The sequence below is a fragment of the Cricetulus griseus genome (assembly GCF_003668045.3).
Source record: "Cricetulus griseus strain 17A/GY chromosome 1 unlocalized genomic scaffold, alternate assembly CriGri-PICRH-1.0 chr1_1, whole genome shotgun sequence".
Classification (NCBI taxonomy): Eukaryota; Metazoa; Chordata; class Mammalia; order Rodentia; family Cricetidae; genus Cricetulus; species Cricetulus griseus.
In genome coordinates this window covers 240997028-241024514 of record NW_023276807.1, presented here as the reverse complement: position 1 = coordinate 241024514, position 27487 = coordinate 240997028, and the positions used below count along the sequence as shown (strand labels likewise).

Below are 27487 nucleotides of genomic sequence, written 5' to 3'. Positions count from 1 at the left end.
GTGTGCATGTGTGCAGTTGTCCTAGAGGATACAATATGCTGTTAAATCTTTGAAGCTGGAGTTACAGGTGCTGTGAGCCTCCCAATATTGGTGTGGGCACTGAACTCAATCTTCTGTGAGAGCAAGTGGCAAGTGCTCTTAACTGCAGAGCATCTCTCCAGCACCAGGTACCACAGTATGGAAACCACAAGAGTCAGTGGTGACAAGAGCTGAGTTAAACAGTAAGACCTGTTGGGTTAGCTTTAGGAATGAAACAGTGCTTGGGCAGGGGTAGGTAATCCACCACTGCAAACACACAGCCCCTAAGTCTTCCTCAGCAAGCAGACTCCTGACTAGAAAGCAGAGCTCTCAGACACTGTTTTTATTGAATTAAATAATGATGTCTATTCATGATGGGGGGACAGCATGTGTACTATGGCATACATGTGGATGTCAGGAGACAACTTTGTGGCGTATGTTCTTTCCTTCCTTTATGTAGATTCCAGAAACAGACTCAAGTGGTCAGGTTTATGTGGCAAGTGCTTTACCCCCTGACCCGTCTTGCCAGCTTGAGCTTTAGATACTGATATTCTTACATAATGGCAGTCCTGTTGACATCACAGGCCGATAGTCACGATCATAAAGATCATCTTTCTAACTTTGATAAGCTTGTCCAACATAACCTACATTTAAAAACAGCTAAAAATGGCATTAAAATTGGACCTTAGAGAACAAACACAGTCAGAGTATTTTTGTAATATCGACAGGTAGCTATTCATTTCAAAGCTTCTGCTTAATAAACTCTGAAGATCATTCCTCCATTAAATAAAAAACAAGGACCAAAGTTCAGAATGGGTTCACGGTACATATGGCTGACCTCAGAACACTAGGGATTTCCAGCTAATCTATCTCACAATTTCTCTCTTTCCAGAGCCAAGCATGTGATTTTTACTCAAGCAGTGGACAGAAGAAGTCCTTTAATCCTACTTACAACCAACAGCAATATTTCTAAGTTTAGCTGGGATCTTCTTATTCTTACTCACAAGTTCACAGCTATACCAAACACATCACACTAAAACTCCAATTTGTAACAAAAGCATCAGTAAGCATATGTAACGCCCACTTTTGATTCACAGCCTTTGGTAGCCACCAAGAGCCACTTGCAGGCCCACTGCGTGCACCTCTCCATCGTTCCTCCTATTCAGCAGTCTCAGACTCCACCCTACAACGAATTCACTGGCTGATCCCAGGAATTTCTGTCGTTCCTAGGACTCAGGCCACATTATAAACTTCTTCTACTGTCCAGAGTTCAGGCAGCTTTACTGAGTTACTTTCAACTTTCTGTATCCACTCACATTTCCAAATGGCACGAAACAATTAGACAGTGTCCAGGAACTAGTCCCAGATTTGACCTATCACCCCTTCTCTCACTTGGCCCTGCCAGGAAGGTCTGTCTTCCTTTGTTAGTCTGCAGTGCTGGTCTTAGTAACAGACACAAATTAGGTGTGTCTCTACATTGAAGAAGTAGGGAAATGGGGCTGTGTATAGAGTCTCAAAAATGTTCTTGGAGCCAGGCGTTGGTGGCACATGCCTTTAATCCCAGCACTTGGGAAGCAGAGGCAGGCGGATCTCTGTGAGTTCGAGGCCAGCCTGGTCTCCAGAGCAAGTGCCAGGATAGGCTCCAAAGCTACACAGAAAAACCCTGTCTCCTATGGCAGTTATGCCCCAACAACATTCCCAACATATAAATGAATGAATTTTAAAATTATATTTTTAGAAGTGATAACAGAAATGCTTAAAGTATTTCTCATCACCCTGTGATTTTAGAGAAAAATAATTTAGCATATGTAACTTAATATTTATATTTGCAGAAAGTCAAATGGCTGACTACCAATGTGTATCTTCTTATTGGATGCTTGTTAATAGAAATATAAAGAAAATGAGAAAAAATTATAGTCTTCAATTTTGTAACAAGAACAGGAAATCATATTTATCTTATTGCTGAATAGCCTATTCAAGATAGTTTGTCAGAGATATTTTCATATACTTCATAGGCTTTAATAATGTATTTTTGAATTAAAGTGAAAAACTAATGTTATGTCTTGCTCACTTTATTTTTGAGTAAACTTTATGGTAGTTTTAAAAATGATACACAATAAGAAAACCACCCAAAATTATTATTTTTTTTGATACTAAAATTTTTTTGAATCTAAAATTTTAGTGTCACCCTTTTCCCCTGAAAACAATACAACTCAAAGAAGTATCTGGACCATGTGAAAGACTGGCTTATTGATTTTATTTTGCTGCTGAGTACTGAATCCAGGGCCTGTCATGTGCTAGGCATGCATGGCCTCTCCCAGAGCTACACACCAGCATCCAAGATTAAAGTTGTAAGTTGGGGGGCACAGAAAGTGAGATTATGACACTTAAGTTGATTAGGAAATGTTTGCAATGTATCATTTGATATGGTTAAGCCACAGTTACCTCAGAGTGATGGTGTATAATTTATTTTTAAGTAATGTACTCTTCTCCAAAGAAAAATTTCCATGAAACCCAAACATATAAAATACATGAAAGAAACTACTGGAAGGCTGAGAGACCTGAGCCCTCCCCGTTTGTGTATACTTTAACTTTCCCTGGCTTCTCAACTTCTAGCCTGTTGGATCCTGTCCTTTCCATCAGCCCAAAGGCAGCTCTGAGAAACTTGACACCCTGCTGAAAACCTTTAGCTTCATTAAACACTCTTTTAAAGGATTGAAAAATCCCCAGAAAGCTGAAGTGACATTTAATTGTAAGCATAAGGAACTCATTTTAAGACTGTATACTCAATCTTCTACAGTGTGAAGTTCCTTAAAACCTTGTATATACTTTGATTCTACTTAAGAAAAAAAATTCATGAGAACCGGTTCTTGTATGATACAGAAAAATGCCCAGAGTCAAAAAGCAACTCCTCTTTGATCTGTGTATGGGTGAAGACTGTTTGTTTGATGGCCTTGTATTGAGTGCAAAGAAAAGGCCATGATAAAAGGAAAAGTGCTACACTAGCTTACTCTGAGAGTTCAGGAGTCAATTAGCATTAGGCTTTTGCTTCAGGCAGACTATCAGATATGAAGTTAAATGTTAGAAAAGGAAAAATTCTGCATTTATATTAGAACATTGGAAGTAGTTTCAAACATGACTAAGCTTTGGTAACTGAAGGAGACACAGCACAGGGACTGTTTTCAGCTGAAGTATCAGGAGGGAAAAGTATTTTAAATGTTGAATGACACTTTACTCAATATATTTAAAGTATTATTTCAACTTATATCAACATAAAATTGAGATAATTTACTCCCTCCTTTGAAATCCTGAAATTCATCCCTGTCCCCACCCCCACCCCCACTTACATCACATCTCAATTCACACTACCTGTACCCCAAGGACCCATAGCTACTGTTGGTCACCTATGGGAGGGGGGGAATACAAGCTGACTAAAAATCTTAGTAGAGCCAGTAGCAAAAAAGAGAAGTTGAGAAGAGTTTCTGGAAAATTCTCATTCATCTTGGAAGACACTGGAAGAAATTATACTTAAGTCCAGAATACTCTCTGGGACGATAGATACCCAATGGGAAATTTATTTTAAACTGTCCAAAAGTACTAGCATGATAGGATGAAAGCAAGACAGGTAGGTTGCCAAAGATGGCAGAAGTATTTCCTTCCAAAAGGATGCTAAGCAATAAGGTCTTTGTCAAGTGTGTGATGCCTGAGACTGGTTTCCTCACCCCCTGACTTCGGGCTTTCTCTCCTTGTGGAGATGATTTTCAGACAGCTTTTCTTTCTGAAGCTATTATGAATGCTTCTATGTACATGGCAAATGGCCTCCAAATCACATTCCAGCAAGCAGTCAAATGGTTGTCTCTGACTCTTGGTGGTACACTGAGACATGCCCTCTTTTTTAAATAAACTAAACTGTATGAAGCAATACAAAAGCACTCAGAAATGAGTCCTGTTCTCTCATATTTGAAGATCCTAGTTCTACATCTTCAGATGTGAGTACACACTTGGATTAACTGTAGAAATCAAGAAAGAGAAAAGGGATGGGGGAGGATTTAAATAGAGAATGTGGGAAGTACAGAGAAGCTGGAGTCAGGAAAGAAAGGGGTGAAATTATAAATACAGTACTCTTTTTTATTTGAATTGGAACTGTTTGGGAAGGATTAGGGGGCATGGCCTTGTTGGAGGGGGGAATGTCGCTGAAGTGAGTTTTGACATTTCCAAAGCCCACACCAGGACTGGTCTTCCTCTCTCTGCCTGAAACTTGTGGATCAGCTATTATTCCATCACTGTGTTTGCCTGCTGCTATGTCCCCTGCCATGATGATCACGGACTAAGCCTCTGAAACTTTAACAAGCCCCAATTAAATGCTTCTTTTATGAACTGCCTAGGTCATGGTGTTTCTTTATATCAACAGAACAGTAACTAAGACTAGGTATGGAGCAAAGGATTTCTAGAAGCATTTGTTGGGGAAAGGCTGGTGGGAAAGTGGCAAATCATAATGTCAACTGAAGGCTGCATTACATGAAGCATCAATAGCTGAACTCTTACTGAACACTAAGTGCATCTTTCTTTTTTAAGGAAACTACCTCACCATGTCAATTTTACCTTTTCACATTAGTTCCGAGCCCGAGGAGGTTGGTAAAATTGCTGTGTTGGCCGAGTAGATCTCCGTGGCTGGCCATCACCTCCTCTACGGAACTCAATGGTGTGATCATAGGTGCCTTCTTCTTCCTATATGAAAAGAATAATGATTTAGTGTGTTTAAAGTAGTTCCAACTTTCCTAAGTTAATATGGTCTATAGTCTCCATGTTAATATACTTCCTTAAGCTGTCAACAGAGAGAGGCAAAGGGGAAAGGCAGAAATATTAAAGGAAATAATGTCCAAACAATAGCATGATGTCACACCAATGATGAAATGTAAGGAACATACAGAATACTAAATATAATTTTCTTGAGTATTTGGACTTCTGAACACATTTTGGGTGTTTATTGCGGAAGGAGTATTGGTAAGATACCAAAAAGGGGTTGAAGAGGCAGAGAACATTCACCAACTATCTACCTCCATTTAATGAAATCTTCAACATTAAGAACCTTACATCTACAGACAGAAAAAATAAACTGGAATGGAGGTGTGGTTATGCAATTTAAATATACAAAAAGCTTCATGCAAGAGAGAGCATAGTAAAGCATTTTTATTCCATTCTCCTTACTGTGAGGGTGGATCTACTAACTCAAGGTCGAGCACAAGGAAATTAGAAGACTGATTAAAGAGTGAGCAGGGCAAGTATAGTTCATTGTAACACCTGAAAAGGACTTAAAGGCAACAAAACAGAGTCAAAACACACGGTTTCTTACTGAGTGCTGCCACCCTAGGGTTTTTTTTTTATTTTGTTTTGTTTTTTGTACTTTTAGAAAATTAATTCAGTTATGAATTAGGTAGCCTATAAAAATGGAAAAAAAACTGGCTGTCAGTTTTATTTATGCAAGAAACAGCATCTATTTTTACTGAGTAGAGTTTAAATTCCAACTAAATTATCAGAGTACAATAATTTGCATGATTTTGGAAATTTATTCTTTTTCCCTCCTCCTCATGTTATGAAATCTTTTTTTCTCAAACTTTCCTTTGACTCTAATAATAGCATAGGAAATTATAAGAAAGCCTGAGTTACACTCCTTGAATTTTTTACACAGCCAACTTCTGCACTGTTACCTGATAGTAAGAGAGATGGTAAGACGTTTTGACAAAGAAATCCTATTATTTAACAGTGATAGCTAGTATTAGGCATGAACATTCTTCTCATTATTAAACATCCCTCACAGTATTCAAAAGAAAGCACCATATTGTAGACTTTTTAAAAAGAATCCTGATGTCTGGGAACTAATAGATCTAAGACAAGTAAGACAGATTTAGTTTGAATTCAAACACTGCTGTTTTAAATCTCAGTGTCTCCATCTGCATGTAAGCCAAAAATTAATGATCATTTTCAAGGAAAATCTAACAATTCATGTGATGTAATTCAGTAGCCACTTCTTAGAGAAAAATGTCTGATAAGCTCATCTTTTCCCCAAACCCCTTCCAAAGGTCAATCTCAAACTGTTTTAGGGGCCTCAGATTTGGAACTCAGCATAGCAATTAAAACACAGGAAGAGAAGTTAAAAAGTTCTTGGGAAAGGAGAGAGCTACCATTTTATTATTCTGGGCACTGTTCTGAATGATGATTATCAAATATTACTGCAAATTTGAAAAGGAGATATACTTAATTTTATGACAAATGACAACACTTAAGTCTTTGCATATTAACTGAAAAGGATGAAAATATATCTGGTACTTTGGGAGAGGAAGCAATTATTGCAGGAATGGGAAGAGAATGTTAATTTTCTCTGCACCCAGCTGCATAACTGGCTGGAGAACAGCTGAAAAGTCCTTGCTTTACAATGAACACATCATCAGAAGTTGGACACCTCATGTGCTGAGCAACTGCCTAATAAAAATAATATTAGTATTGAAAAAGCTGTCTATTCTGGGCTTAAAAGATTCAGACTGTACCCACTAGAGCCAATTAGTGTTACAGAGAAGACCAACCATGAAATTTCTTTCACATAATTTGATGTCTTCATAATTTTTTTTATACAAAGTAGCAGTCAAAAACTGAGATTCTGATAGCTTACTTTTCAATTATTGCCAAAGGCACAATCTTTGCTTTCATTAACTTCCAAATTCCTCCTGCAGTGCAGCTGAGGGCCAACATTGTTTACATGCAATACCCACCACAGTCTACAGCAGGACAGTTGAGTGCTTTATACAGCACACAGTTCAGTTGAACAGATGAGGAGCCTGACCTGTCTTTAATGAAATCTATGTTGTCCTAGCCTTTCATCTTCTTTTAGGTTTCAAAACTGTACTACAGATTGAAAACCCAAAAACTTAATTTCATAGTTAATGAGCAACTAAACCAACAACGACAAACTGACAGTGCATTAGAGTCATATAGTCCATCACTTGGGATTTGATAGACATATCTGTCAACCTAGAGAGATAAAGCAATTTTCCAAAGCTACAGAGCTCAATACAAGAAGTTCTGGTGGGAACTATTTTGTTTCTGACTCTCAGGAGTTCTTTATAAGGCTTGGCACAACTTCCGTGTGATAGAAACACCCAAATGTGATCTTCAGCCAAGCTTTTGAGACATCATACTACTTCATTAGTTATTAGAACTCTTAACTTTTGCTCACTTCAGCTATGTTATCAAATAAAGTCTGGTTTCAAAGAATGTTTATTCACACTGAGCCTCTTTTCCTGCTTATATTCACTAACCCAGTGAAACTTTTCATGAGCAGGCACACACCAGCATAGCCACCTCCCCCAACACACACACAAACACACACACAGACACACACCTACCTACCTGGGTAATCTGACAAGCATAAATCCAACAGTATTTTGAAGTAAAGCAAACTCACCAACACAAAGATTACAATAACCTCATCAATAAAAAATTGAAAATTTACAACTAAATCTTTTCTGCATATTGTCTTTAGCCTCTTACTGTATTTGGAGAATGCAAGTGAGCTGCTCTATGGAAGTTTGTTATGTAGGGGTCACATGATATCCACAAGTAACAGTCTGAAACATGCTTACGTCATATGATCTCAGATCTAGGAACATTAGGTGAAATAAGGTTAAACATAAGAACAAGCATGTAATGGAGGAACTGAGGAGCAAGACACTCACTAGGAGCTGTGTTGTCTTTCTGTACAGCAAAGGACAATGCCACTTGAGTGAGCAGATAGCCTACAATATGAGGAAAGTTTTTACTAGTTATACATCAGAGAGCTAGTACTTAGAATACAAAAGAATTTAAAAATCAAATGTCAAGAAAACTGAAAATTTAAAAATGAGACTTACATGAACCTAAATAGTTCTCAAAAGAGAAAACACAAACAGCTGAGAAACATTTTTTTCTAAATGCTCAACATCCTCAACCATCAGGGACATGCATATTAGAATGATTTTTATCTTACCCCAGTCAGAATAGCTAAGACTCAAAGAAACTAATACTGACAAGTGAGGGTATGGATGTAGGGAAGCACACTCGCTCACTGCTGCCAGAGGTACAAACTGGTATAGCCACTATGGAAATCAGGATGGAGTGTCTTCAAAAAAGCTGAAAACAGGCCGGGCATTGGTGGCTCACTCCTTTAATCCCAGCACTCGGGAGGCAGAGGCAGGCAGATCTCTGTGAGTTCGAGGCCAGCCTGGTCTCCAGAGCGAGTGCCAGGATAGGCTCCAAAGCTACACAGAGAAACCCTGTCTCAAAAAACCAAAACCAAAAAAAAAAAAAAAAAAAAAGCTGAAAATATATTTATCACATGAACTAGCTACCTGATTCTTAGCAATACACCAAAAGGACTTGATTATATCCAACCACAGGGATACATGCTCAGCCATGTTCCTTTTCTGCTCTAGTCACAACAGCTTGGAAATTATTACGTCCATCAACTGATGAATGGATAATGAAAATGCTACATATTTACACAGTGGAATATTACTTAGGTATTAAGAAAAACAAATTACAAAATCTACAAGTAAATGGATGGAGCTTGAAACAATCATCCTGAGTGAGATAACCCATACCCAGAAAAAATGTTTTGTGTTTTCTCTCATTTGTGCATGCCAGCTTTGAATCTTTAGATATCTGATTCATTAGGAATACCCATATAGGTCAGGGAATAAATAAGGGCCCAAGGGTAAGGCAGAAAGAATAGACTAGTTTAAAAGGTTAAAAGGAAATTATGGAACACAAAGGGTTAAATTGTGGTGAAGGAGGGGAGGAAAGGCAGAAGAGGGAAACTGGGAGGGAAAAGTAATATGGTACCCACTACTACAGAAGTTTCCTCAAATGTAACTATCCACATACATTTAAAAACCTGAAACAGAGTTGTATTGTAATAGGGTAACAATGGCCCTACAAGACACCAGGTAACAAATAAAAGCCCAGTGCCAGAAATGAATTACTTCTTTGGGAGTCCTTGGCCAATGAGGTCCCAAAGAACACCAAACATTGTAGGCTACTGCCAATGTTCTTGGTTACCCTCCAGAACTTGATGGCAAGATCCTGCTGCTGAAGACACCACATATTTGAATCACAGAACATGGAAAATTCAAGCTAATAGTTACTGGAAGCATTTTCAATGTATTTAACAAATTATATATGAAGTTCAACATACTTAACAATCTTTGAAATTTAGGCTATTTTAAATAATGTTAACAAATATACATTTCTCACAGTAATTCATACACAAAAACCTACTTTATAAATCACCAGGTTATACTTTTTTATGCCTGTCTAGTCAGATTATATTCACAGAAATATAACCAATAAGGTTGTATATGAAACTTTAGCAAACAATCATTATAAAGACAGACATGCTTAATAAAACATTATGTAATACATTGCACAGTTAGAACTTAAAATATTGTAAATGACCTATTTATAAATTACTTACACTAATATTCTATATTATTAGAATAGCTGAGAATTGAAACCAAAGATGGCCCAGCTCATATTTCCTTGAAGCTTGTGGATAGTCTCTGTGCTCATGACAGTTACATGCTATCGACACTAACCTTTTGTTCACAAATTACCTTTTTTTGAGTCATATATTCTACAATAAAACAGTGAGGCCTATGATAGACAGGACCATAAATTATAAGGCAAAGGTGTAAAGAATGCTTAGTAGGGTGTTTTATTAATATTTCTGGCTTTGCATAGTTTTCCTTTAATTTTTCTAGTAGCTTAATTTTTCTAGGGCCACTTTTTTAACTTCAATTTTTCAGTTTTACTAAGGTATACTTGAAAAATGAGTTATACATATTTAAAATCTCATGAAGTATAAAATACATTATGTATACATTGTGAAATGACCACAAGCCAAGGCCCACATCCATCACCTCATGTAGTTATTACCATGCTCTTGCTAACTCCGCCCCTGTTTTTTTCTTTGGAGAACACTGAGGAGCCATTCACTCAGCACTAGTACATAATACAAGTGTTAACTGTCATTGCCAAGCTATACAGTGTCTTGCACAATTGAAACTTTGTTCCCTTTGAACATCTCCTCATCTAACCTAGCCCTTGTTCCTGGCAACCACCATCCTGCTCACGGCTTCTCATAATTAAATTTGACTGTATCAGGTCCTCTACATGAATGAAATCATATAGTCCCACTTCACATAACATAATTAATGTTTTTAGCTATGTCTGCCTGTGTGTAGATATATGAACATGAGAGTGCAGATCCCAACAGAGTCCAGAAAAAGGTACTGGATGCCATGGAGCTGTCATGTAGCTACCTGATGTGGGTGATGGGAATAGCAATCAGTTCATCTTAACTGCTGAGGCCACAATCAACTCGTGTTTGTAGAGCAAGAGCAGTAGGAGCTCGTACTCTGCAAGCATTTCTCTAGTCTTGAGCATATCTTGTGGTCCCATGTTCCATGATTCTACAGATGTTTTTAGCACAATTATCAATTAATGGTCATCATCTTTGTTGAAATGCTATAGCTAAATCAAAGAATTATTAATTGCAAAAAAGAAGAAGCCCTCAAAAAACGTCTTAACATATTATACACTTTGTAGGAGTCCAAACAGAAAGTGTGAACCTACTCTAATGACATCAGCCAGCTCAAAGCTTTCTATTAGCTATTAGAGGTTCTGTGTCGCTGCAGAACACTCAAGAACATCTTGTCTTTAACCAGTCCTTTGTGTCCTAGACACACTTCTTCAATTTTCCTATCCTGTTTCCAGGTAGGAAACAGCAATGAGAATTATGAGAAAAGAAAGATTTCAACAAATAGGCAATCCATTTGACATATATCTAAATTGACTAACTAAATGAAATTACACACTTCCTTCAACTAAACTATTTAGATTCAGGCATTTTGTTGAAAAGTGGGAACTTAGCTCTTTACAGTTCTACTCCAACTGCAGCATGTAGATAAAGGAGAAAACTCTGGAGAAAATGTCAGTCAATGTGATGAAAACAAAACAAAACCAAAACTGTCACCAAACTATTTCAGAGGTTCAAATGCTACAAAAAAAAAAAAAAGAGTAATTTCATTTGTATAATTAATGTGCTACTAAATTTAAAACTGCATGAAAACCTAAAAAAATCTATCATTATAACTCATTCTATTATCATTTTTTCTTTCTTTGGAGGGCAGTCATTCTTAAGTATAGAGAAAAGGGGGGGAGGAATTAGCAAAAGGGCATGGTTGAAAATGATCACCAAAAGTTACAAGTCTCAGTATTTTGAGATGAAATTAAAAATAGTCACATGACTAACCTCTTTGAACATCTTATCTCTAACCTGTACCCCTAAAATTATAACAAATACCACTGACAAAAACTGAAGGGAGTTGAAAACAGTATTTATGAGTAAAAGGCCAGTAGTAACGGTTAATGAGAAGAAAAATTGCCTACCTATGTCAATAGATAAGCATTAAGGTAAATGTTTATAGTTTATGTCTGCAAGAGCAATGCATTCCAAAATATGCTAGCTGAACAAATATCCTGGAATATTTTATAATTATTCATAATATGATAAGATATACATAATATTCTATAGATACTCTAAACATAATTTACATACTTATAATAGGCATTGTAAACTATATAAATTATATTACAAGTGACAAAATCCTGTTTCACTAACATAATTTATACTGCTTTTACAATTTACAATAGTAGGCTAATATAACAGAACTTGATACTAAAACTAATTCTTTGTCTGAAAGCAGCAATTACCAGATAATAATACCAAAATGGCTTTTACTGTAAAACAGTTAGCTCAATGCAATGTCTTTAAGAGACCAACTGAAGCAGATGCACATGGCATGCTACAGACACTTGGATACAGATTTTAAAAACTGAATTAGAAAAACAACAACACATTATGCCCAGCTGATAGGTCACATGTCTGCTTTTAAAACGTATGAAAATTGAGGTGGGCAAGGGAGACTTGATGGGAAATGCTTCACATAATTTTCAATATCATATGACAGAGAAGGGAATAGTTTCCTGATGTTTTCACTTCTCTATAAGAATTAAGGAAGTTAACAGACAGATAAAATAAAAAATGTAAACCTTAAAGCAGGTACAACCTCATGTACCAAGGCAAATTCATGCACAAATATACACAACAATGTGTGCATAACAAACCATAACCATTTCTCCTGAGTGAAGCAAATAAAAACGCTGCTTAACAACACCATCAAAGTTATTCCCGTTACTAAGGCTGCAGTCTGGGAGTGTGAAGTGTGCTCAGGAGCACAGCTCAGCATTGCAGCATGGCCTTTCCCCACACCACAGGCCATCGCCACAGGAATGTAGGTGATGTCTCCTTCAGGTCACACCAGTGAGCATCACGGCAGTGCTGCCTCTTCTACTACAGAGGGAGGCTGCACTTTTACAAGTGCTGACTGAGTTTTCTAGTTGGGTCTTTTTCTTCCTCCATGTATCAGACTAGACTGTGTAAGACTAAGGATTTTACCTTTCCTCATTCTTTCAATAAGAGTTACTTGTCAAACATCATTATTTCTAGAATCTCCGTCACTGTGAATATTTTCTTTTACATTTCAGTATTGACTTTCTATATAACCTGCACTCGGGAGATTATTAAAAGTATGACTTATCTAAAATACAGTACCATTACATATCTCTCATGAAGAAAGTCCTTTCTTCTCCTTGACAATGTACAAAATATACTAGGCAGTTGCATTAAAGCTTTTATCAGTTACTTAACCGTTTACTTTCACTGTGTTTGACACTGAGTGAAATCCTTACAAGGGACTCCCAAATCTAATCCATTACACATTTGTAGAGGATTCTTTTCCAAATGTAAGCACAGAACTCTACATTAAACCCAGCTGATGTCTGTGAAGTAGAAATAACCCTATTTTGACACAATATTCTCACTGGTGTATTATGCATAAATGTACAACAACAGACTGTATAGCCTTTTGGTAATTTGTTAGCTTTCATTTTTGCAGAGTGGTGGACATTAGAGGACTGTTATCCAAAAGAGTAACTTCTAGATGGGTAGTTATAATACAGCTGAACCTTGATAATAGTTTGCAGTGCATCCAGAAACTAATAAGATGTCACAGTATAAGATTAAAGTCTTACAGCAATGGACAGTATGAAAAAGGAAAAGGTTGGCTGATTTTTTACTCTTTATGAAACTCCTGCCTGCCCTTGAGAAACACCAGCCAATACTTCTAACAACACTCATCTTCATTTCTGAACTTCAGTAACACAGGAACTTGTTCTTTTAGAGAAATAAGGAAACTCAGTTGGCTCTTTATGAAAACTAACACTGGTTGAAAGACATCTTGTCAGAGAAATTTATAAAAAAAAAGTAAGATCACACACATATTTCACTGAAGTCACATACAAGTTCTTTTTTGATGAGTGAGTTAACATTCACTCCTTTTCTGAGGTCAACTGTAGGATTATTCTCTGTGGTTTCAAATAGTGACAAATCTAAATATCAGTCCTTCAATTTAGTAGTGCAAAGATTTTAGACAAGTTAGTTAATGATTCAGTCTATATGGGCAATTGTTCTAGTGTGTCAAGTGGGAATACTAATATTTACTTCATAGGGCTCCCATATCTATTAATTAATGTATATCAAGAGATTTTAGGGGAAGGGAGGCCAGGAAGTGCTCCAATGGCAACCATTTTAAACAGAAGGAATTCTAGCCCTCACATTTTAACAACTATGCCACATTTACTTCAAAAAAACAAACAACCCCCCAAATAAAGTTTACCTTTGTTCTGTTATTTATATTTTAACTCATTGTGCTAAGTTTATTCATTTTCCCACTTGATTTCAAACTGTTCAATATGTTAGTTGTTTTTTTTAAAACATCTTTCCTACAATAGGAAATTTTCTTGGTCATTTTTGAGAGCTAAATAACCTAGAGATAAAGAGATATCATAAAGGTTTTTTTTCAATAGTAAAAGAGAGACAATCCATTCAACTTAAAAGAACAAAAATTAGCATCCACCATCACTGGCTACAACAAGACAAACACATTGTGCTATTACTTGCTTTTTAGGATTATTGAGATTCAGGAAGCATGCTTTAACCACCTATAACTCCACATCCAAAATGTCTGAGATGTTCAACATAAGTTGGGAGATCTTATTATAGTCTTTGCTCATCATCCTATATAAAGAAAGAATATAATAGAAATGTAATTGTATTAAATGTTATATTCTTTTTGTCATCTAAAATTGAAAATATTTCTCCTTTGTCACCCAGCCATGCCAGGACCAATGACAGCAAGAACATGTTAGGAAAGCATGAAGTCTCTAAATTCTCTATTTCATCACCTAAAAGAAAGATAAACCAAATTTATTTATGTATGTGGGTTTTTTGCATGTAAGTATGTAGGATGTATTACATGTACCACTTGTATGCAGTGTCTATGGAGGCCAGAAGATGGCATCAAATCCCCTGCAATGGACTTAGAGATGGTTGTGAGCCACTGGGAGTTTTGGGAATTGAACCTGGGTCCTCTGGAAGAACAGTTACAGATATTAACCACCAAGACATCCCTCCAGCCTGCAACCATTTTGTTGTTGTTGTTTCATTTTCACCTCATCTGTAAACAAAAGTCTTTTTCCTTTTTCCTTTCAAAAGAACGTAAGTTGTATGTATCAAAAAGTACAGTAAATCCCTAGCATAGGTGTGGACTTTGGGAGCCCATTCCACATAGAGGGATACTCCCTGAGCCAAGACACATGGGGGTGGGCCTAGGCCCTATCCCAAAGGATACAATAGACTCTGATGACACCCTATGGGAGGCCTCACCATACAGGGAGAGCAGAAAGGACATGTGATAGGTAGGGTTTTAGTTGGGGGTGGGGTAGGGGAGGACGGGAAGGAGAAGGGAACTGGGATTGTCATGCAAAACAATCCTGTTTCTAATTCAAATAAAAAAAATCTGCAAAGACAAAAAAATATAAACAACAAAAAAAAGTACAGTAAATAGGCAGATGTGAAGCAGCTAGGAGGCAAGATAGGAGGCTCAAGAATTCAAGGCCATCCATACCTAGAGAGCAAGTTGGAGGCTACTCTGGGCTATGTGAGACTGTTCCAAAATAAATAAATACATACATAAATATAAAAAAGAGCTGTTAAAAGCTTAGCAAATAGGTTATGTGGATTACAGGGAAGGAACATCCAGCTGCTGGTGATGGTGTCCAATCACGAGGCAACTTGCAAGGGAAAGGAAAAGAAGGTGGCTGAATGAGAAATCAGAGACTTAGGAGTTCGTGGTATTCTAACTGTCACAATCCCTTTTCAGAGTATAGAATCCATGACTCAAATTTCACTTTCTTAACTCTGAAGAAGGACATGTCAGTCTTAAGTCTATACCAAAGGTAAAGGAACAACAACAACAACAAAAAGCTTGTCCATGGTACAAGACTAATTTGTTCAAAACCCAGGTGTGGACAGAGCTCCTGTCAATGTCAAAGGGGCAAGTGCACTTACTGTAGGAGTAGCTGAAAGCATCATACTTGAGGCAAAGCAGAACCATCCACTTACAAAAGCTACAACAAACTGTAGGGTTTCCAAAGCCTATACGAAAAGTTTAAAGAAAAAAAGAACTTTATAACTTTGTAGCCAAAGTCATATCAACTCAAAGGACTATGGGCTACAAAAAAAAAAAAAAAAAAAAATTTACTTTAAAAGTTGTGAATTTTAGACCTACATGTTAGGAATCCATGAAGATCTTCATTTTATTAGTAACATTAAAATAGAAACGTTTAAGAGGGTAAAAAAAGAATGGTGTAAAGAAGTCATTTGGTTTCCTTCCAAGAGCAGTAATTCAGGACAGATGCCCAGCTCTCAACTCATCAGTAGCTGCTCCTGTAGTTTAGAGCATCAGACCTCCCTCACGCAGGAAGTGAACGTTAGAATGGCTGTTCCTTTCCAAGCCTTAAAGGAAAACAAGAGGAGGAACAGGCAGTGATCAAGGACCCACAGACCAGACATTTCAATCTGAAAAGATGTTCAGATAGCAGCTTCTATGCCGCTTATAGCTTCTTTTTATTGATATTTTTCAGAGGAAAAAATATAACTGAGAATTTAAAGATACGGATTTTGCCCAGGCTGCGGTAGACTGTCAAGTTCATGCTCTTTTCATCTACGGTAGTGGATGAATAGGCTACAAGAGATTAGGTCAATCTTGTAAATTTTAGGAAGGTTTATATAAGAATAAACCTCAAATTTTAAGTAGACATGTGCATTAATAAATCAATAGCACCTAGAGGCTAAATTTCTTTATACAGAACACAAATAACCCAAGGCTATCTATACTGAACAAACTCTATTTTTGCTCAATTAGGATTCCCTGAATTATCAACTTCATCCATAACAGCTATGGCATCTACATGAATTAACATAAGATAAAGTGAGATAGTGTTATTAGTTCCTAAATGTAAAGTTCTAATCTTTACAATATCAGATACAGTACAATCACTTTTTCATTTACTAGTTTGAGCCGAACTAGTGTACTATTTTATCCTAGTGACTTACAGAGGTGATGAACCTAACACATAATGTCAAACTAACTCTTATTTAGCATTTTCTACTAACAAAATTATTTTTGCAACCTGCTCACATTGATAACCAACACAGTACCAAAGAGAGAGGGAGAACTTAATAAGGAAATACCATGTTCATTTTTCTTCCAATGAAAAAAGGCATCTTTTCACAAAGACAGGTCATACCAACACTCAAAACAAACCAATCTTACTAAGATAAAAGTTTTTCTCTTCCTCAGTATCTGCTGAGATGAAGCCTAACTCCTTCAAGACCATGACTACTAGAAAAAAGAAAAAAAAAATACAGGGAGTCAAGTTCACCAAGGCAAGTATTTTCAGAAAAAAATCTTTATGTTTACAATACTAGATTACAAGGTATTTACCTCCAGAAGTTTAATGAAGACAAATAATTCTCTACTATATAATTAATCAGCAAGTTCCTAAATTTACTCAAGAATGTTTCACTCTGGTACATGTTAAGCAAGGGAGGTTCATCAACCTTACGATTTTAAAAAATCCCATATTTATTATTTAAAGAATATTAAAACATTCAATACCAAGGTCTTTGAAACAAGCTATTTTTTAAGTTCTCTGGTCTTAATGTAAGAATATGTCAGTAGTTCTCAACCTGTGAGTCGTGACCCTTTGAGAATCAAACAACCCTTATACAGAGGATATATATATATATATATATATATATATATATATATATTATATACAATATATATGTGTGTGTGTGTGTGTGTGTGTGTGTGTGTGTATGTGTGTGTGTGTATTCTACATATCAGATATTTAATTATGATTCATAACAGTAGCAAAATTATAGTTATGAAGTAGCAATGAAGTACTCTTATGGTTGGGAGTCACCACAACTTGAACTATTTTAAAGAGTCTCACCATTAGGAAGGCAGAGCAACTGTTACCAGTTCTTACAGTTTCTCTTCATGAAAAGAGTCAACAATAAACAGATAAACAGGCTATGCTACATTTCATGAGATTAAATGTTTTGTTTGTCTTGGTTATTTATTTGTTTATTGCTATTGATTTTGAGGTGGGTTTCATGTTACCTAGACTAATCATAAAATCTTGAGCTCAGGTCATCCTCCTGTCTCAGCTTTCTTAGTGAAAGGATGTGGCATGTCTTACCATACCCAGACACACAGTGGTTTTTAAAAGTAATTTCCCATCTTATTTTCTTGCTCCTTAGCTGAAATACCTCCCGCAAAAAGGAACAACAAAGATAGCAAACAACAGAATTCAATCCAGCCCCGTCCAACACATACATGGACACTTACCATCTGCCATTGAATGTGTTACTATCTGGCATCAAGACAAGCTCAAGAAGATACTATATAGGGCTCAGAGGATAAGAGCACTGGCTGCTCTTTCAGAGGTCAGGGGTTTGGTTCTTAGCATTCAAATGGTGGCTTACAGCCATCTGTAATTCCAGTTCTGGGGGACTTGATGCCCTCTTCAGGCAATTTACACAATGTGGTACACATACATGGAGGCAAACTACCCATACACAAAATAAAATCTTAAAAAGGGGGCCTGAAAGATGGCAATATTCTCAGGATTATATTAATATTACTAGCAAATGCTGAAAATCTATTTCTAGAGGCATTTTCTAAAAACTGAATTTTGCTGATGCCTTTGGGCAACAATATGCTCATTAGCCTAGAGAGACTTTTATAGAGTTCCCAGTGAGAACCTCCACTGGAAACTGGATGAGTGGCAGACTGGTAGCTTGAGCTTAATAAACACAGAAAGGTTGTCTTGTTTGTATATCAAGTATTCTTCAGGCAGGTAAGAAAAGACCATAAACTGAGGGATGAACTGTCAGAGAACAATTCCTATTCAGTTTATTTGCCTTTGACTTTTCCAATTGAAAACATAACGGAAATTACAGATAGTTATAAGACAGTGTGTGTGTGTGTGTGTGTGTGTGTGTGTGTATGCTATGTAAATCTTTATTACTTTAAAACAACTATGTTGATATATTTTCATTCAGGTCTGTAAGTTGTTAACATATATCACAGATTTCATTGTGACGTTTTTGGCAGACAATATTTCACTCTATTTTATTGTCAGACACTTAATGTAGCTTTCAGTTTCTTGCTGTAAGGATTGTGCTGAGATCCCATTATGATTCCTTGCAGACATCAGCTATGATAAAATGACCGGCTTCAAATTTGAGTACTCTGATATGGGGGTGGGGGTGTCAAAAATACCTTGTCAATTCAAACTGCCTTTAGCACTGTATCAGGGTCCCTATTTTACTGCACCCTTAAAATTAGGAGTATTATCATTAAAATTTTTCCATTGATTGATAAATCTAAAACTGCTGTTTATTGCTTCAATCTACATTTGTGACTATGTTTTCATTGTAAGAGATGGCACTGTTACTTCAGGAAGAAACCATATGAAGTGTGTGTCAATGGTTCAAGGCTAAAAAAAAAAAAGCAAAATTTTTAATAAAATTAATGTAATAATGATACAAGTGTTACTGTACTGCATGGCAATCAGGCATTAATGGCAAGCAGTCCATGGCAAATGGCTACTGTTATTTATAGTGCCAGACTAAGCATTCTTAGATTGTGGGCAAAGTTGAACCAAACAGAGCATCATACTCTCCTTAAGCCCTATAAGGATCATTTGGTCTGAAGCCAGGCATGTGATCATGAAAAGCGTTCAGTTCCATGCACCCTTCATAGCTGAACAACCAGAAAGGCAAGCACTGTCAATTAAGTTGTGTGAGGGTTAGCCAGCACTTTCCTAACAGAGGAAGCTATAGTCCTAACAAGCTGACCAAAGACAGGCATCAAATCTCTGCTCTCTTCTCTACAGATGTCCTCAGGTTTAGGGTCTAGGTTTCCAATGAGACCACTGAGGAACTTATTTCTACACAGGAAATAAAAGGGAGGAACATTTCCCTTCAGTTTTCCTGGTCAATCTGTCTAACATGGAGGCGGTGGGAACAGGACTCAAAGACCCTCCCTCTACCTAAATCCTTCTCTTCAACACTGTCTGACTCTTCATGCATTGGATTTATTCTTTGAAGTTCTGAAGCATGCAATTCTGAGATGATTAAAGGGAGGTGAGAGTAGGTTTTGAGAAGGGATGACAATATCCCACAGTCCGTCGTGAAGATTAGTCCACTTAGTTTCCCACACTGAGAAGCATGCAGAGGGCAGGAACGATGGTTCCGATACAGAGAGGGCACAAGAAAAAGCAAAAGTAGTAAAGTCATCTGGACTGTGTCAAGAAGGCACAAGTCAGAACACAAGACTTCAGAGGAATAGGGAGGAGGCCAAACCTGCGCTAATACAAATGTTCTCTAGAGATGTTGGGAGGCTCCAAATCACATTTATGCAGATCATAGTTAATCCTCACAACATCCTGTAGTGAAATTGAGACTCGAGATGTCAGGCAACTTACCCAAAGTCACATAGGTAGTAAGTGGCAGAGCCGGGACTGGATCCCAGGTCTTCTGATTCCTCCTGTGCATCCCCAGCTCCCCTGGAGCTGAAGCAGGGGCAAAAAGCGAGGTGGAAGTAATTTGCCCATGACCAGCCCTGCCCTTTCCCTTCTTTCAAAGGCTGAGCAGAGTAGACATTTTAACTCTTTCTGTGACCCTTTCCACCAAATCCCATTGAGAATCTGAAAATATTTACTAACCTTGGGCTCAAGAATGGCAATAAAAGGCAATGTCCAAAGTTACATCTGGCCAGACTTTGCCATTTAGGTAAAATTCACTGAAATCTCAAAGCAGAGTAATTGTCACTTTAGAAGACAAAACTTTATTTTTTACAGTTAAATTATTTAAAGCCATTTGCTCAATGCTTTTGTTTCACAGGTTCAAGTTTTTAAGTTACACAGCTTTTAAGTTACGTCATAAGGATGATTCTGAAAACTGCTGATGAGCCAAGACACCAACCTACCGATAGTACTCCATGCTGAGAGACCACTTTTTTTTTTTTTACCCATTTAATCATCTTCACTCAGTGATTATGCTGTATTTAAAAATTACTATCATTAGAGAAAAGTCCATGCATTCAGTTTCTTTCATAGCCTACAATAAGTATTTTCGACAGAAATGTGTATGCATAATAAATACTTGGATATCACCTATATTCTTTTCTAAATTATATCTAAAATATTTTAGTGCTGCCTTTTACAATTAAATTTCCATAATCAAATTTAGACTTTCCATTATCTAGCTTGGAGAATACTTTTCTTTAAGAGGGTACATTTTAATTTATTTTCATTCCTAACAAAATATGAACAAATTTAATGAGAAATTTTATTTCCTTTTCTAATGTTCTAAGAATACAAGGATACAATTCAACTGGCCTGTGCCTGTAGCTACCTTTTCCTCATTTGTGAATCTTTTTGCAGTATGTCTTCACACATTTCAGACCCTGACCATCTTCCTGAGAACAAGTAGGGTCAAGGGCAAAGTAAGCTTTTATACAAACGAGCACCGGGGATATCAAGGTATTCATTCGTGCCCAGATCTTTCAGCTATTTGCTGGTTCTCAAACCATTACTCCTTGTCACTAGACACCAGGGGAAGCACAGTCGTGTGTGAGTTGGAAGATACCCAACCTAATAGTTAATCACTTGATAGCTTCAAAATGAGATGTATAACAAAGACGAAGGACAAAATAAAGGGGAAAAAGGCTTGGATAAGGAGGAAAAAGAGGCAGAGAAGGGACACATAAGTGAAGGGGAATCGCCTAAAAGATATATCAAATATAAAGTATTAATACCCTTGAGCTCTTGATACGTTTAAGGCTTGTTTCATATTTTAAAAATTTGAAGTCTAATATTCTTTGGGTCATGTTATCAGAAAAAAGTATGTTTCTGTAGTTTTTCTGTATCACTGCACACTTAACTAAGTCTTTTAAGATAAGTAGCTATTATGTTGTAATTCATTAAGTGGTACCAGAAAGAATTACCAATACTTAAAGATTGTATGATGGTCATTTTTAGAGTTTGAAGCATACAGAGCTAAACTAAGCTAACTTCTAATGCCATGCTTTGTATAATAAGCTCTTTGTAAATCAGGACTCAAAGGATTGCCTCTAATTACACAATTGAAAAGAAAGGATATCCATGCATGATGTTTAACATGTCAGGAAATGATTATCAAAGACAATCAGAGTTTTTAGAATTTCAATGTTGATCCCAAAGGATACGATAGACTCTGATGACACCCTATGGAAGGCCTCGCCCTCCAGGGGGAGCAGAAAGGACACGTGATAGGTGGGGTTTTAGTTGGGGGGCTGTAGGGGAGGGGAGGAGGGGAGGGAGAGGGAACTGGGATTGACATGTAAAACAATCTTGTTTCTAATTCAAATTTAAAAATCTGCAAAAAAAAAAAAAAAGAAAAGAAAATCGATGTTGAGCGTCCAAGGCTACTTTCTCCAAACTATTCCATTCCTATGGCATGTGTAATAAAAGTGTAACCTGGAACCATGCATGCTAGCAATGCTGCCAGATGTGCTGCTAGCAATGTGCCATTTCAGTCTGATGGTGGTCTTACCAGTATTTATTTACCAGGTACTAGAGAGGAAAATATATCTCTCACTTCACATACACAACCAATATACCTTTCATAGAAGTATTTACACAAAAAGAATACAGTCCTTGGTAAAATCTACCATATGGAGCTGTGATGTTTAGGTTTGTTGTCTAGGAAGGTGTCTCTGATACCATAACTCCATTAATTATTCAATATTTATTGAGCACCTTCCACTGTTTGAGTACCAACTGCATTTTGATATGAACTTAAAACTCTGATGCCATTAACCTTAGAAGAGATAGCAACTATGTATGATATACAATCACTGATTATTTACACAATTCCTTTTATTTCTACCAGCTGCATTTAACAGTAAATTCTCACCACCTTTCTAAGTGTCTGAAAAGAGGGTATTTTTAAAAATAAGAATACCCTTCTATCTTCAAAAGATCTTACAGATAAATGCTGAAATTGGACCCTAGATTATTCCTTCATCTGATTTAAGGAATGATACCAGGAAAACAAAGAACCTGAAAAGCGAAGACAAGAGTTTCTTTCCTAGGAGGCTTAAACTAACAACTTCTAATGAATCAAAACCATAGTAATGTGAAGACTTGGGAGAAAACACACTAGTCTATATAAAAGGAACCATGTAAATGCTGACACAGAATAGAAGCTCTGGACTCCTAGAGTCCTGCCCTCCATTTAATAGTGCCCAGGTGAACTAACTGTTTTGGGCACTTTTTTAGTTTAGTAACCAATGCCAGCTTAACAAAAGAATAGCTTCAAATTTTATCTTAAGCTAGATTACTAGAGAAAAACAAATATGAAAATACCTTACTGCTGAATATAGAAACATGGTGGACTATTAGGTCAAGTTTTCAGAAAAAGCCTCATTAGGAATGCTATGATGGAAATCTTCCCAAGGGGCAATTTCTTAAAGTTAATATATAAAAATTGCAGAATTAGATGAAGTAAAATTAAAAGATCAATGAGTTCTGAATAATATGTAAAATGAAATCTTCATCTTTATGCAATGAAATCCAATTACTAAAGACATAGGACATAAAAAGGGTCATGCAGTTTTAGAAATATATTTTGACCTTTATGTGCAGAAGGTAAAAATCTTATGATATTGGAGGAAACTGCAAAAAAATATACTTAATTATATTATCCATATTTTCCAAATGTGTTTAAGAACTCATGTTCCCAGAATGTAGTTGAGAAAACTAGATTGGTCATGCACGAGGAAACACAAAGACTTCTGTTTTCTTAGACTGTTCTAAGATACCTAACTAGAACCTCTCTCTTGTGTTTATCCTCAAGATCATATGAGACTGAAGGCAATTAAATGTTACTCACTGTTACAGTATTTCCTTTCCCTTCTGATTGCAGCTCTTAGCCAATGACAGGTCACTAAGGGGGCTATTTCAGGCCAAAGTATAAGTAAACTCTTGCCAGTAGTTTCCCAGTTTAATGGAACTGGAAACTTTGCAGCACCAAAATGTTTATCACAAGAAAATAGAACAAATCCTTTTTTTTTTTTTTTTTTTTGCCAGAGATGTGATGATAGAACCTCCTGCATATGATTCTATAGAGAGTAGCATTGGTCCAGTAAAGCATGGGAAATTAAGACAACAGGGATCAGCCTACCAAATGATAAAAAACACAAAAAAACAAACAACAACAACAACAACAAACCTTTAGACAGAAATCAAGGATGTAATCTTTAGGAAACAGAATGAAAACAAAGATGGCTAAAAATATACATAGTATTAAGAAAACACAAATGATTACATAAGATTTAAAAGAAATGGATTACTAATAATTAATTCACTATAGTATAAAGTCAAATGTGTACTGTATGTCCACAGCTTAATATTGTGAGAGTTCATCAGCATCACTGACTGAGAAGTAAAGCTGCACTGAGGGAATTCCAACTGAAAAGAAAGTGAGCCTACAGCACAATGAGCAACAACAACATTGTTAGCTATTACAGATGGGGGTGAACTGGCCCAAAAATTCACCAGAAGCAAAAGCAGAATTATATTACTTTGATTCAAGAAAAATCACCTCTCTCAAATTAACAGAATCTTTAAAATAAATTGTTATTTAATACTGTTAAAGCACATTTTCAATATAAGGTTGCAATCTTCAGGAACACAGAAATAAACATAACAAGAATATCACTCAGATTCCTTTATTTACTACTAGATTTCCTAGGCAATGAGCATACCAGCAAATATACTCTCCATATATTTGCAAAAGGATGGTAGAACTCAGAACAGTAAACTCATGGCTTCAAAACAAACAGAAAGGTATTATTTACACACAAACTCTTCAGCTGTTGATCAAGTATCAAAGAGAAGATAAGTGCACCTGACAATTCCAGGCCCTTCAGCCGTGGCCTTTGCCCAATACACCCCATAAAAACTGCTTTGAAGGAAAATGTTAAAATTGTTTTCAGTAAACAATAAAGATTCATACATTAACTCCTTAGTTAACCAACATAATATATTCATCAGCCCATACTTTATGTTGGCATTAGTAAAGACTTAAGTGATAATAGATTAATGTAACGTCTCTTCGTAGAATTATTTGGATATGCAAAAAGACAATTTTATGCTAACCTCATGCATGATATTAATATTTAATTTCAGGTACAAATTGCTTTATAAACTCAATTTAAAGTTAGCAACAAATCTGAGTAGTATCATTAAAATAACTTTCAAAGAAAGACATCATGGTCCCTCCACGTTACTTCACTTTGTGAGGTATCTCACCTTCAGAAAAAAGACAATCTATACTTTCACTGCTCAATAAAAGGCATTTCAGACTAGTCTGAAACTCTTTGAAAAAGGCCTTTAAATATGGCTTGAAAGATCTCAACATATTATATCAAAATTTTGACATAACTGTTTTTTTATAGGTCTTGAAAATAGCATAATTTCAATGATGGAATAAAATACCTCTGAAGACTATTATACCTGGGTGAAAGCTAAACTTCAAGATTTTCATAATACTCTATTGAGTTTATCTGTCACAGCTGAGTCTGACTTTCAAGGGTTATGAATAGTTTAAGGTGCTGTATTTATGAGCATGGAGTATACCAATGACTGCATCACACCCTTCCCCCATGCTAGCAGCTTTCAATCTCCAGTAAAGGGCTCGAGCACAGCCCCCAGCCTCCTGTAGGAATCATAAGATGTTGAGTAGTAGCTAAAGAAGAAAGAAATAAATCACATCAAATGTAATAAATGTATTGAAAAGAAGTTTAAAGACTATATAATTCACCTGTGGAATAACATACTTACAGCATGCATGGATAAGGGTTCAATCACAGCATCATAAAAATTAATTAAAAAACATTAAAAAAGAAACAACAGATGAAGTTCAGGGTCCATAATTTAAAAGGATGTCTTATGTTCAAACCAGACATACAGTTTGCTTCTGACTTTATACCACAAAAGAAAATGAACATGTGGTAAACTTTGGACGTTTCTCAAAATATAATGGGGAAAAAAAGAAAAGAAAAAGACATACTTTAGTGAGTGGCCAAAACAAATTATGTTCTTAGCAGTAATATAGATACTAAGTTATTTAAGAGTTTATTAGCAAGAATGGAAAGTCTATGATCAAACAGACATATGAACTAAATACTAATTGGCAAAGCCCCATTGTTACATAATTCCCATCTCCAAGTTAATTTCTATAACAATTGTCTTCATTTTAACATCTACTATGATCTTTGATACCCTGTACAAACTACATATAGCCTAATTAAACTACTAACACAATCCTGTTCTTATACATTTAAGGATTCCTTTTTAATTCATTGTTCTATCCATACAAACTCAATTCTCCCCCTTCTCAATAAGTGAGGTAGGGTTTTCGTTGTTGCTCAGTGCTTTGTTTAAAAAAGTATTTTTAGTGAAATAATAACTTATGACCTTTTACTAACATTATTTAAAATTGAAAGGGTAACTTTTAAATGTGCTTTCCAGGATGCTATCACTGGAAAACACAAACCTGTGTGGTTATTTCAAAACTAAAATTTCAGATAGGGTCTAATTACATAGCTAAAGTAGTAGTAGTAGCAGGAGCACAAGAGTACATAATCCAGGGTGATCTTGAACTTGTGAACTTCCTCTTTCAGCCTCCTGAATGCTGTGTTTTCTGCATATGCCAGTAGGCCAGGTGAAAATTTATTGTTTCAATAGGAAACAAAGCCAGGCTTGCCTAGACTTCTATCTACTGAAGATTGTGTAAGGTCAGGAGTTCAAGACCAGCCTGGACAGCACAGAAATACCTTACATTAAAAACAAAACAAAACAAAAAAAACCCAAAACAAACCCAAACTGAGCAAAACAACAGATGATATAATGAAATAAAAAGAAAAATGTATGTTTTATTTTCCATTAGTATTCTGTATGCCCGTGTGTGTGTGGGGTGTGGTGTGGGTGAGAACAGGTATGTGCACAGAGAGAGAGAGAGAGAGAGAGAGAGAGAGAGAGAGAGAGAGAGAGAGAGAGAGAGAGAGAGAGAGAGAGACAGACACAGAGACAGAGACAGAGACAGAGAGACAGAGAGGAGGGGGGCTCCTGTCTTCTATCACTTTACACTTCAGTTTTAGGGATGGTCTCACTGAACCCCACTAGCTATGGTAGCTGTCCTGTGAGTCCTAGATTCTCCTATCTTCAATTCTCATCCCTAGGATTATGGATGTGAAACTCTACACTGGCTTTTAATATGAGTATTGGGGAACTAAATTCAGGTCCTCCTGCCTACATAGCAAACACTTTACCCATGAACTCATCCTCTCAGGAAAAGCATGGTTTTTAGTACATAAGTTCATTGTTACATTTTCTTCAATAGCAATTTTGTCTTCAAACTAAAGTGGAATAAAGAATCTCCTCTACTGGTATTTGACTTTAAGAGTTCAAGAGGTAAGATCAAGACTTACACTGAAGATACCTTTATAAAACAGAGATACGTTACTTTTGTGTACAGGATGGAGATTTTTGTGGGCTTACATATACCACTCACAGAAATAATGCCTGAAACCTGGGAGGTTTGCAAGGAATGTTTGTTACTAAATGACCCCACAAAAACACTTATGGTTGGACGATTACTTAAAAAAAAAAAAAAAAAGGAACAATCCATCTGTCACTTTGCAGAATTACTGCCCAAGACCATGTGCATGCTAAGATTATAGAACTAACTATTATCTATACAATGTGACTCTCTTGTTGGAATAACAGCTGAACAGTGGTCACTTTCTGATTGAAGACACACAAGCTCTGAACACTTTTAAGAGAAAGCTTA

At 36.4% G+C, this 27487-nt stretch overlaps 1 protein-coding gene across 5 annotated transcripts in view; it reads right to left on the bottom strand.

Annotated features, from left to right (window-relative positions):
* Nucleotides 1-27487, bottom strand: part of Tdrd3 (tudor domain containing 3) — a 157170-nt gene that overhangs the window by 18316 nt on the left and 111367 nt on the right. For 3 of the 5 annotated variants that reach the window (XM_027394022.2, XM_027394021.2, XM_035453402.1), the window contains 2 exons: nt 7749-7808; nt 4621-4746 (listed from right to left, as the gene is read on the bottom strand). In XM_027394022.2, the coding sequence (XP_027249823.1) occupies nt 4630-4746; nt 7749-7808 (177 nt within the window). In that variant the 3' untranslated portion in view covers nt 4621-4629. Of the gene's footprint in view, nt 1-4620; nt 4747-7748; nt 7809-20371; nt 20391-27487 lie in introns of those variants that run through there. The other 2 variants (XM_027394023.2, XM_035453401.1) reach the window with 2 other exon arrangements.